Source organism: Bufo gargarizans, chromosome 2 (genome assembly GCF_014858855.1).
Source record: "Bufo gargarizans isolate SCDJY-AF-19 chromosome 2, ASM1485885v1, whole genome shotgun sequence".
Classification (NCBI taxonomy): Eukaryota; Metazoa; Chordata; class Amphibia; order Anura; family Bufonidae; genus Bufo; species Bufo gargarizans.
Genome location: NC_058081.1, coordinates 338,370,804 through 338,383,584, shown reverse-complemented (window position 1 = coordinate 338,383,584; position 12,781 = coordinate 338,370,804). Strand labels below are relative to the sequence as shown.

General features: G+C 42.6%; 1 protein-coding gene across 1 annotated transcript in view; it reads left to right on the top strand.

Annotated features, from left to right (window-relative positions):
- Positions 1 to 12,781, top strand: part of STAB2 (stabilin 2) — a 165,242-nt gene that overhangs the window by 41,766 nt on the left and 110,695 nt on the right. Inside the window, exons 9-17 of the mRNA XM_044280594.1 lie at positions 5,252 to 5,385; positions 5,468 to 5,598; positions 6,119 to 6,198; positions 6,955 to 7,104; positions 7,293 to 7,436; positions 8,011 to 8,073; positions 8,167 to 8,283; positions 8,437 to 8,490; positions 8,769 to 8,849. Coding sequence (XP_044136529.1) covers positions 5,252 to 5,385; positions 5,468 to 5,598; positions 6,119 to 6,198; positions 6,955 to 7,104; positions 7,293 to 7,436; positions 8,011 to 8,073; positions 8,167 to 8,283; positions 8,437 to 8,490; positions 8,769 to 8,849 — 954 coding nt within the window. The remainder of the gene's footprint in view (positions 1 to 5,251; positions 5,386 to 5,467; positions 5,599 to 6,118; positions 6,199 to 6,954; positions 7,105 to 7,292; positions 7,437 to 8,010; positions 8,074 to 8,166; positions 8,284 to 8,436; positions 8,491 to 8,768; positions 8,850 to 12,781) is intronic.

The following is a 12,781-nucleotide window of genomic DNA, read 5'->3' as shown; positions in this document are numbered from 1 at the left end:
TTTTCAGGTTTCTTTTGAAGGATTCCACTGTAGGTGAGAGTCTGATATGTTGGGGTAGCGAGTTCCAGAGTATGGGGGATGCACGGGAGAAATCCTGGAGTCGATTGTGGGAAGAGGCAATAAGAGGAGAGGAGAGAAGGAGGTCTTGTGAGGATCGGAGAGTGCGTGTGGGGGTGTATCGGGAAATTAGCTCAGAGATGTAGGGAGGGGACAGGTTATGGACGGCCTTGTATGTATTTGTAAGTACTTTGAAGTGAATTCGTTGGGCAATGGGGAGCCAGTGAAGGGATTGGCAAAGGGGAGAGGCAGAGGAATAATAGGGTGAGAGGTGGATTAGTTGGGCAGCAGAGTTGAGGATAGATTGGAGGGGTGCGAGAGTGCTAGATGGAAGGCCACAGAGGAGAATGTTGCAGTAGTCTAGGCGGGAGATAATGAGGGCATGTACAAGTATTTTCGCAGATTCAAAGTTAAGGAAAGCGCGGATGCGGGAGATGTTTTTGAGTTGGAGACGGCAGGTGGTGGAAAGGGCTTGGATGTGCGGTCGGAAGGAAAGGGCAGAATCCAAGATCACTCCAAGGCAGCGGGCTTTGTTGACTGGGGATAATGTGCAGCCATTGATCGTGATAGATAGGTCTGTTGGGGGGGTTGAACAAGATGGGGGAAAGATTATGAATTCTGTCTTATCCATGTTAAGTTTAAGAAAGCGAGAGGCGAAGAAGGATGATATAGAAGATAGACATTGTGGGATTCTAGATAGTAAGGTGGTGATGTCTGGACCAGAGAGGTAGATTTGTGTGTCATCAGCGTAGGAGTGATACTGAAAGCCATAGGACTCTATGAGCTGTCCCAGGCCAAAAGTGTAGATAGAGAAGAGCAGGGGTCCTAGGACAGAGCCTTGCGGGACACCAACAGAGAGGGAATGAGACGAGGAGGTGGTGCGGGAGTGGGAGACGCTGAATGTCCGGTCTGTGAGGTATGATGTGATCCAGGAGAGGGCCAGGTCAGTGATGCCAAGAGATGAGAGAGTTTGCAACAGAAGGGAGTGGTCAACAGTGTCGAAGGCAGAGGACAGGTCAAGGAGAAGGAGGACAGAGTATTGTTTCTTGGTTTTGGCTGTGAGTAGGTCATTGGTGACTTTGGTAAGGGCAGTCTCGGTCGAGTGGTGGAGTCGGAAGCCAGATTGTAGGCGGTCAAAGAGGGAGCAGGAGGAGAGGTGGGAGGACAGTTCTGAATGGACATGTTGTTCAAGTAGCTTTGAGGCATACGGAAGAAGTGATATGGGGCGATAACTGGACAAGGAAGATGGATCAAGTGAAGGTTTTTTGAGGATGGGTGTAATGGTAGCATGTTTAAAAGCAGAGGGGAAGACACCAGAGTTTAGTGATAGGTTGAAGAGATGAGTTAGGGCTGGGATAAACACTGCAGTGAGGTTAGGGATGAGGTGGGATGGGATTGGGTCAAGTGCACAGGTGGTCAGATGAGATTTGGAGAGTAGAGTGGAGAGTTTACCTTCTGTAATGGTAGAGAAGTGGGTTTTGGGAGAAGAGGACCGAGCAGTTGTGTAGAGGGTCTGTGGGGACTGTGTAGTAAAGCTTTCTCTGATGTGGACTATATTTTGTTTGAAATATTTGGCAAAGTCCTCAGCTGAGAAGAGAGGAGAGGGTGGGGGCGCTGGGGGACGGAGAAGGGAATTAAAAGTGCTAAAAAGTTGTTTAGGGCTGTGGGACAGGGAAGATATGAGAGATGAGAAGTAAGCCTGTTTTGCATCAGCGAGTGAGGATTTGAATATGAGGAGGGATTGCTTGTATGCGGTGAAATGATCTTTAGAATGGGATTTCTTCCATTGCCGCTCAGCAGCCCTGGAAGCTTGTCTGAGTTTTTTGGTCAGACAAGTGATTACCCCATCACACCTCAAATGAGAGCCCCATGCCTCTTATCAGCCCCCATTATGCTTCTCAGCCCCCATTATGCGCCTCTAAGCCCCCATTATGCCTCTCAGCCAGCCCCCATTATGCCTCTAAGTCCCCAGATTTTGTGCCCCTCACAGTAGTTATGCCAGATTATGTGCCCCTCACAGTAGATATGCCCAGATATGTGCCCCCTCACAGTAGTTATGTCAGATATGTGCCCCCTCACAGTAGTTATGTCAGATTATGTGCCTCCTCACAGTAGTTATGCCAGATTATGTGCCTCCTCACAGTAGTTATGCCAGATTATGTGCCCCCTCAAATTAGTTATGCCAGATATGTGCCCCCTCAAATTAGTTATACCCACAGCCCCCTCACAGTAGTCTGCAGATAAAAAAAAACATACCTTTTTTCCTGATGACGCACTCCCACACTTACATTGCACTGCTGGCTGTGCTGGAGGCTGATTCCCGGGCCTTAAGCGCTCCTCCCACAGCCAGCAGCATGATGTGTGGCCAGCAGGGGGAGCGCTCAGAACAGTGAAGCAGGGAACAGAGAGCGCTCCTTGCTTCACTATGGAAATGGAAACAACAGCCTGCCAGTGACAAGAACTGCCGGGTGTGTGAGTGCGCACCGAGCAGCCCCCCCCCCCCGCCTCTGCGCCAACACCCCCCCTTCCTTGCTTGTTTGATGAGCGCTCTGACGGAGCCCGGCATGGTCACTGTATCTCATGCCGGGCCCCGTCAGAGCGCTCCATTACATGTGAGTGCATAAGACGGCCCTGACGGGACCCCCTAGTGGCCGTGGGCCCTCGGTCCATGCCCGAGAGACCGAAAGGTCAGTCCGCCCCTGTATGGGGGCATGCACGCATCTGTATTCTTTGTTGATCCTTGTTACACAAAGTACATGTAGAACATGTCCTATAATTGTCTGTATTGTGAACAAGAATAGTCCTTTGTATTGATGGGAGTGAGAAAAATACGGAAATACTGCACTCGGAAGGTATCCATGTTTTGCGAAGCCATTGTTTGAAGACCAAAATACAGACATGGCCATGTGCATGGCGCCTTAGGGTGGGTTTACATGTAGTTTTTTTAGGCAGTTTCTTGAGCCAGGCCAAAGAAAGAAGTGGCTTGGAGGGGGGGTGAAAATATAAAGTAAAGCCCTGTACTTCTCCTTCCTGCTGGGTACACTGGATAAAAAAAAAACTGCTACACAAACATATGTGTGCACCCACCCTAAAGGCCCTACATCTTTGGATCCTCTCTGAAACTCCAAACAGCTTCCTCACACCTAGATCAAGGGAGCAGTTTGGTTGTTATGTCAGCCTTGGGCCCTCCGAAGCATGATGCAACAATTTTCCTATGGAGCCCTGCTTGTTCCAGGGCTTCATAAGAATATAATGCATCTCCCATAAGCTGCAATGTTAAATCATTGCAGTCTATGGCAGAAGCAATCAGTGTGTTCAGGTCCCCTAGGTTTAATAAAAAGTAAACAAATCACCCCCCTTCCTAGTATTACAAATAAAAATGAACAATACAAATAAAGATCATTTCCATTGCCGTGTCTCAAAATGCCCATATTATTAGAATGTAAATGCATTTATCCCATAGGGAGTATGATGTATTGGAAAAAAAATTAAATAGTCAATTTGTAGTTTTTTTGTTGTTTCACCTCCCCAAAGAATTTGATAAAAAGTTATCAAAAGTCATACACATCCCAAATCAATAAAAACTACAGATCACCCCATACAAAATGAGCCCTTCACAGCTCTGTAGACATAACTATAGAAAAATGATGGGGTCAGAATATGGCGATGCAAAGAAAAAAATAATCTTTTTTTTTTTTTTTTTAACACAAATGTTAAAACACAATAAAGATTATAGAAATGAAGTATCACATTAGTTGTATTGACCAGTAGAATAAAGGTAACAGGTGACTTTTACCACATAGGAAACGCCATAAAAGTGAAACCTACTAAACTATGGCAGAATTGCATGATTTTTTTCAATTCCATCCAATTTGGAATATTTTTCCAGCTTCCCACTATATCATATGCAATATAGGATAGTGCCATTAGAAAGTACAACTTGTCCCGCCAAAAAACAAGACCTCATATGGCTACGTAAACAGAAAAATAAAAAAGTTATGGCTCTGGGAAGGAAGGGAGTAAAAAACTCAAAAAAAGGAAAGACGCTCAGTCTTTAAGGGGTTAATTAACACAAGCTAGACATATGTTTAGACCCGACCATCTTTACCCAGGTCCATGAAGATGTATGTGACAGGTTCTTTTGCAGATAGTCATACGTCTCACTTTTCCCAGATTCATGGTAAAGAAATAGATTTTTCGTAGGCCTAGCTTTTTTCTATTTTGTAATTATAGATAACAAATTGGTCATTTCCCGTGAGACATGCCTTTAAAGAGATGCTATCCCATGCTAACAACTTATAGCTTACCCACATGGTGGAAAATGAAAGTGGAATCAGATTGGTTGCTATGGGCAACCAAGACAGTTTTACTATACAGCAGCTTTGATACATTTCTCCCAAGATGTTCTTTTTTTATTTTGTAGCTAAAAGCTGTCCTGAGGGCAGCAATATTAGAGGCTATACAGACAGTACTGCAGTGGATGTGTGCTTTATGGCAGCTAAAATGAAAGGCAGTCAGTTTACAGCGAATCCCTGGCATGGGCCTAGCTATAGGGGGTGCAGAGGTAGCAGTCACTACTGGGCCCAGGAGCCTGAGGGGCCCAAAGACCCTTGCGGTGCATAAGAAACCAGTATTATAGAAAGTACATGCTGGTCAAGTTACACCTCTGGCTGGAAGGAAGGGGTTAGGTCAAGAATTTGGCATGAGGGGGTAGGGTGACTTTTTAATTCCCTGCCCCTGGCCACAAAGCACTGAGGGAAGGGGACCCAAGCTGAACTGTTGCACCAGGGCCCATGAGCCTTAAGCTATGCCCCTGATCCCTGGCAATCGGCATCTATTTCACTAGTGGAAGCCGCGTCCAGCCACTGCGTGGAAAATGTAGTGTTAAATGCTAGCCATTCAAATGATGCATGGACATCTTATTCTAACATATAGAGGGGGTCCAAAAAGAGACTTCATCTATGAAGTGTGTATACCCTATTGGGGCATTTTGAAGTCTTAGAGGGGGGTTTCTTACTTAGGCCTTCTTCTATGAGCCAGAGCAGAGTCAAATAACGTCTCTCCCTGTGTGAGACCTGACCTGCCCATGTATTACATGAATGGCCATCATATGTACTGTACTACCATACCAGTGTGCTGACTGAATTCATAAGAGTGTATATTTTTTGTAATAAGTATTCTTCATTTTTTCCAGTCTCATTGTGAATGTAAAGAAGGATACAGTAACTTTCAGCCAGGAATTGGATGCCAGCTAGTAGACATATGTGCGACCAAGAATAAATGCAGCAAACATGCCAACTGCACCACTGTTGCTCCTGGGAAAATGGAGTGAGTGTTTTTTCCTTGTATATACTGTATAATGACTTAATGAGAAAATCATTCTATTTGAGAACATTTGCTATGTTTGCAGATGTGTGTGCAAGAAGGGTTATACTGGTGATGGTGTCATCTGCTATGGAAACATTTTGGAACGTATGAGAGAAATTAACAGCGAACCAGGACAGTGGCAGGGAAAGCTTTCCATTGCTATAAACTTGTTTGGTAAGTTTTTCTAGGTTATAAAACCGTTAACCATGGATTACCTGTGGTTATACTCCTGTAGTCCTCCACCATTTTTTGTTTAGTATCTGTCAGCAGTGATGTGCCGGCGCACTATTGCTGCAGCCAATCAGTGGCCAAAGGGATCACAAGTCATACCACTGGCATCATCGCTCAGAGATTTAGCACTCGACCCTTGAGGCAGCTGATTGGCTGCAGCAGTCATGTGATGGTACACTGACAGATCGTAAACAAAGAATTGTGGCGGACCACCGGAATATCTGCACGCGATCAAAGGTTGTGTTTTGTTATGTTGTAACATTTTCATCCCATCTTAATTTGTTCAGAAATCAGATAACCTCTTTAAAGTGGTATTCCAGTCACAAACTTTTATCACCACCAATTGCTAAAAGAGCAAACCGTTTTCCAGCACCAATATTTTATGCAATATCATTCCCTTGATTGTCATTTCTCATGTTAAAAAGAACATTAACAATATAATTTGTTCCTTTTTTTTCCAAAGAGGTGTATTCTTGGCCACTGTCTTCTCTGGGACCGTTCACTGTTCTAGTACCTATAAATAAAGGCATCAAGCTAAGGGATGTAAGTATATTGATATGTCAGGGGGGGGAAAAAATCGCAAGTCATTTAATGTACCTTCATTTTTCCACTTCATGCTTATTTACTGAAGACGCATTAAACCTCATGATAAAAAAAAAAAACTCTGATAACATTCAGAAATAAATAATTTTATTTTATGCTCTCAGAAATGAAGATGTGTGTTGTAGACTGGTGTTACACATAAGTAGTTCTGGGTCAAAAGATAATTCCGAAATTTGGTTTGTTCAGGAAAAGTCCTTAAGGGCCATGGACACCTTTGGGGACAATTTTTGTTATTATTGCATTCTATTCATTTTGGGCTAAAATAATTGTTAAAATGTTTTTATTTTACATTGTTAATGTTTTTTCCTCTACAGCTTTCACCTCCAGTGTATCTGCAAGCTGTTCTTCTAATTTCTCAGTGAATCCATCAAAGAGCTGTTCTGACAGCTCCGTTTGTAGCTCTTATCTTTAGTTTCCTAACAGCTCAAAAACACTAATTTAAGCTAAATTCTTATCAATCTGATTTAGCTATAACGAGTGTTTATGACCTGTTAGGACAGTACAGATAAGGGCTACAGATCGAGCCATCAGAGCAGCTCTATGATGGATTCGCTGTGAAGAATGAAGCAACAGTCTGCAGTTGTACTGAAAGTGAAAGCTGTAGAGGAAAAACTGTTGAAAAATGGTTAATAAAGACCAATTTAAAAATATATTTGATGATAAAATTATAAATAAACAAATTTTCTTCCATTTCAGGTAAAGAATCTTAAATCCAAAAAGGAAAATGCCCTGTACTTTATCAAGCTTCATATGATTGCTGGGCAGCTGAATGCTGAAGATTTCAACAGCACAGATTTAATTTATACATTGACTGGAAAATCAGGGGAAATAACAATTGGGGACACGGTGAGATTATTTCTATGATATGATTATGAATCTTTACTCTCAATGCCATAAAACTTAGTTCACAATGTAAGTACAAAAGCGCTAAATAATTTAAAATTGTGTTATTTATTATAACAAAAAGGAGTAAATTCAGAGTAACACAGACTCTTTAATTCGCCAATATACATGGACTTTACTTTTGCCCTTAGGATAATGATTTGAAAATAAGGATTCGTGGAAGTAAGAAGAGAGGGAAAATTCTACAGAAAAATATAATTGCCTCCAATGGAATCCTACATATCATAGACAAGGCCATGGATATTGTGGAACCAACTCTGGAAAGTAACACTGAAGTAAGTTATCAATAATCTGTAAGGATAGATTGTTGCCCTTCTGGAGTCACATGATCAGATAGATTTTTATGGTCAGGATCACACATCAAGGAAGGAGGATCCCATAGCATAGACAGCTAGATCCCCTGCTTTTAATGATGTTCCACACCCCTAAACACCTGAATAAAAAGGACATGATGGTTGCTTGGCCCCCATCTCCTTTCCATGATCATTGGAAACCCTGTTTGCTAGCATTGAAGGACACACCACATATTAAAAACTGATCAGACCAACTTGAGCTGGACCTCTTTGGGGTCCACAGTTTTTTTCTTTACAGTTTTTACTTTCGGTGCATCTGCAGGCTTTTGCTTCTCATTGTCTTTGAATCCATTAGATAGCTATTCTGACAACTCGAGCTATAGTCCTTGTCTGTACTTTCCTAACAGCTCATAAACATAAAATCCTTATCAGTTTTTATAAGAATTCAGCTTAAATGAGTGTTTATGAGCCGTCAGGCAACTAGAGATAAGGGCTACAGATCATGCAGCAAATTGAAAAAATATATTTTTTTTTCATATGTTCCCTTTAATTTTAGGAGACAATAATGGAAATACTCCAAGAAAATGGTAGATACAATCGTTTTAGGACTCTGCTGGAGGTATTGTTTTATTTATTTTTTATTTTCAAATTTTGGAGTCAATCATGGACTTGGGATATAAAATCTTGTACCTCACGTGTTATTTTTTAACAGAAATCTAATCTTGGGCCAGATCTAGAAAAGGATGGACCCTACACAGTCTTTGTACCCAACAATGCCGCCTTGTCTACAATGGAAAATGGAACGTTGGACTACCTGCTATCCAAAGAGGTGTAGCTACTTTTCTTGCATTCTCCTAGCAAGTTATTTTACACTATAAAGTTAATCAATTTAATCAACAGATAATTGCTTTGGCGCATTTTAGCCTTCTCAAAATGGTGTATAGCATCCTGTGTTTAATTGTTTCTGTTGCTTGTTACACAGGGTTCTAGGAAACTTCTGGAACTGTTGAGGTACCACATTGTTTCATCTGCTCAGGTTAGTGAATATTGTTACATTTTTCATCCTTCCGCATATCCTCATAATTTTCATTTACTTCCAGCTATTTTTAACCTCTTTCTTATATGCAGTAGACACAATAGCAGTGGTCCCTTGGAGTTATTCTATACAGAATAGTGGACTTGCGTATAATACTAACATCAAGTAGCTATTGTGCCTGGTCATCAACTTAGAGTGGGAGGAGTGCATAGAATATATTGAAAATATGAAGAACATGCTTTATAAAGTCCAGTAACAGTTGACTTTGTTTCTTGCAGTTGGATGTTGCAAATATTATCTCTTCTACTCAGATTATGAGTATGGCAAACCAGTTAATCCAGTTTCAAACAACAAGCAACGTAAGTGTCTGAGATGTGTTACCTACCTGTAATGGTGGAATTGTCTGTAGCTCAAAAATGTTGAGTTTTAGCGATAATCAAAGCAGTAAGATATTATACCCTATTATTGATATGGTCTATAGAGATTTGTTTCTCAATTTTGGTGGCATAACCCACCAACAGAAGTGTAACAAGTAGCCTTTGGCCTCCACAGTACAGCTTGTAATAGGGCCCCATTCTCCTATTACTACCATCAATGTGTAATTAGTTTAGGACATGGTATGATAATCACGGTACTGTATTTGTTGTCTTTTATTCTCCTGCTAACAAATTTCTCTGTAACTCAAATACAACAATTTCTCAAGGTGGGTTTATTGCAGTTTCTATGCCTGCTACTAGTGTTGAGTGAATCGAAGCATACGAAGTGGAATTTGATCAACGGTTTAGGAAAAATTTGATTAGCAACTAATCCGAATTTCCTCACGCTTTGTGTAACTAAACATTTTTTTGCTAAAATGGCGGCTATGGGGCTACCTGTGTTACAAACTGAAAGTAAGAAGCCTGGGAATGTAAGATCACACCTAATGCCATGCAGACAGACAATCGGCAGCTAGCCAGCCCCTGTGCTGTCACAGCCCTAAATAGCCTCATCCTGTGTGGTCTCAGCCATTTCACTGTGAGCTGAGCATAGGGAGGGACATGACAAGCGCTAGGGACAGTTCAGCCTCTGCCTTCTGCCATACCTTCTGCTGTCTCACCTGTCATATCCCCAGTATCTCCTGCTTCACTGCCTGCTGCTGTCTCTGCCAGATGGGGCAGATGCATGCCTGCCAGATGCATTGTTTGGCCACGCTGCCTCCGTGCACCATCCCACTCTGGCGTGCCATAGAGGAGCACCTCCCGTTTCCTGTCATTTATGCTTCCAGGGGCTAATGCTTCTGCCTTCCAGCACGGCTCCTGGGTGGGGTTACAAGTTTAAATAGCAGCTTCCTATTCCAGGAAGTTGCCTGAGTGTTGAGTTACTAACAGCAATAGCAAAGATGTTCTTTTCTGATCTCCTGTGTTTGACCCAGCTTGTTTGACCATTCTGTTTGCCTGCCTCCTACATCTACTACTGGACCTGTCTGACCCTGAGCTTGTCTACTCCTCTGTACCACGCTTCTATCTGATACCGGCTACTGACCTATGGCTTGTCCCTGACCATTCTTCAGCTTCTGCCTCTGACAATCATCATCACCATCTGCTGCCTTTACTCCAGTCTTCTCTACAATACCACTTCTCACCATCGTGTCTGCTATTGGAATCAGTTCACACTAACTGCGGTTCTGACCACAACTGGACTGCTACTGGAGAGTTACCTGTTGTCTGACTTAGTGAGTCAGCTATCAACCATATTAGCTAATCCTGTAGGTAGTGTTTCAGTTTCTCTCTTGCTGTGTTCTGTCCTGTCCACTTGCTGACTAACATCTAGTGGTTAGTTGCTGACATCACTTGGTTGACACAGAGAATCCACACTATCTCTGGTTTGACCAGTGAGGTCCCACCCACTGGTCATAAAAACAGTGCTCAGGAAGACTTAAATTGTGGTATATTGGATAGGGAGAGTGCAGAGACAGTGTAGGGAAATCGTAGGGAGAGTTTTTACATACTGTAGGGTGAGCATAGGGAGAGCACAGGGAGAGCACAGGGAGAACGCAGGGACAGTGCAGGCTCTGTAATCTGAACCTGAAGGGATCCATAGAAGACAGCCCACTTTGCATCAATCCCTGTGTAGGGCACAGAGCTATTTAATTGAACAGTGCCCAGCTTGTTTAATAGATAAGCAATTTAATGAGGCCTTGATTATCAAATTTTGGTGAATAAGCTGTCTAATTTCACTGTTATTGGGGTGCCCACCTTGTTTAATAGATAAGCAATTTCATTAGGCCTGGGTTGTCAAATTGTGGTGAATACGCTGTCTAATTCTACTGTTCTTAGGGTATCCACCTTGCTTAATAGATAAGAAATTCCATTATGCCTTGATTCTCAAATTGAGGTGGATAAGTTTTCTCATTTAACTGTTATCGGGGTGCCCACCTTGTTTAATAGATAAGCAATTCTATTATGCCTTTATTCTCAAGTTGGGGTGAATAAGCTGTCTAGTTCTACTGTTATTAGGGTATCCACCTGCCTGTCACAGTCACTGTTTCACTACCAGAAAAGACTAGCTATGCATGTTGCTGCAATGCACATTTATGTACACCGAGATACACTCTCCCTGCAGGCCGGGATAAAGCCGAATTAACACCCTTCGTGACAAATTAATTCGGAACAGAGCAAATTTCATGGAAAATTCGGCAAAGCATCTGAACTGAATTTTTGAAAACTTCGACCATCTCTACCTGCTACCCTAATAACTATGCCCATGCTGACCAAGCAATGATACTTACAAAAGTATTCAGAGCATGATGAGGAAATCTATTCTTAACCATAACGTGGCTTATTGTTATCTAAGGCTTCATGCTCACAGCCATATCCGTATTTCAGTGAACAATCAATAGATCGGCCAAATATGGATGCTTTCTGTGTGTATTCCATGTTTTTTCACTCCCATCAATAGAAAGGTATATTCACGTCTGCAATATGGACAAGCATAGGACATGTTCTACCATTCGCGAAACAGTCGCAGGGGTATGCAAAAAATATAGATGTGTGTTTGACCTCGTAGAAATGAATGGGTGAGTGTGGGCCTAAGGGAGTGAAATTTATGTTCTCATATGCACCCCCTCTTTTTTGCTTTGTTCTGCTGATATGCTGTGAAGCACTTTTCTGGTATTTATCTGAAACACTGATGTTGATACAGATAGTTTCTCTGGTCTGGTGTTTTTTTGCAGTCCCAAGTACAAGACCGTGGGATCACATACAAAATCTAGAATAGACAAGCTCATTTTCAAGTATCTTTTTTAGTATAATAAAAACTCCACATTATTCTTACTGGCTATACAATTTATTTATTTTTTCTATATGAGCCTCAGCCTTTTTTCTAAATATTCCTCAGTCTTTGTGAGGAATATGGATTATCATTTATTGGCAGCCCTGATTGTCATTTGATTCACCTTTTGGCATGTACACAGTCAGTGTACATGCAAAATATGTTCGCACCCCCCGGCCATCTGCAGTCAGCTAGCAAGGGAGGAAGCCCCAGGAGTTCCGGCTACAAGGAGGCCCTAGGCGCATAAAGTCACACCTCAACCAGCCAGTTTGGAGGCAAGCTAATCCTGCAGGAAAACCTCCAGCAGGAGGTCCAGGCACTTGCCCAGGATCAATGATACCTCCCAGACATGTTGGCACCTACATTTCATAAGGAATTATGAATTGTCCGTCCATCCCAGGCATAATTCGGTTATATTTTTGCGATCCTGGGGCAAAGGCAAACATCCACGTAGTCCTGGCTTGAGGCTAGGATGCCTGGGAAGGGAGATATACATATCTCCCCACAGAAACCACATAGTGGCACCATGTTTGTTGTAGCCGAAAGCCAGGCGGATCAATTGGGCCTGGAGCCATCTTCCTGCGACATTCTGGTCTGGGGCTATGAGCCCTAAGGGGTTTTATGGTTCATTTGCTGCCAGCACCAGAAAACTAGGGGTGGACCCTACCCATAGGCGGGGAGGGGAGCGGCTGGCTCCAGGTCATAAGTCCATGCAAGCCAGCGGGCGGTGTCTTTACTGAAGGGGGTCACATTGTGCCAATATGTTTGGAGCTGACCTTTGTGACTGCAGCCAAGGACTATTCCACCATTATAACCCAAAGGAACTTTCATCTTACCCGGTAACTGACTCTTGCTCTGGTTAACCCTGTTGTACCTATATCACCTGTATCTGTAACCTCAGACCACTGTATATATTCTCTGTGTATATTGTATCTAGTGTGCCCTTAAGGCAATTAAATATATAATTTGATCTTGTGCTATC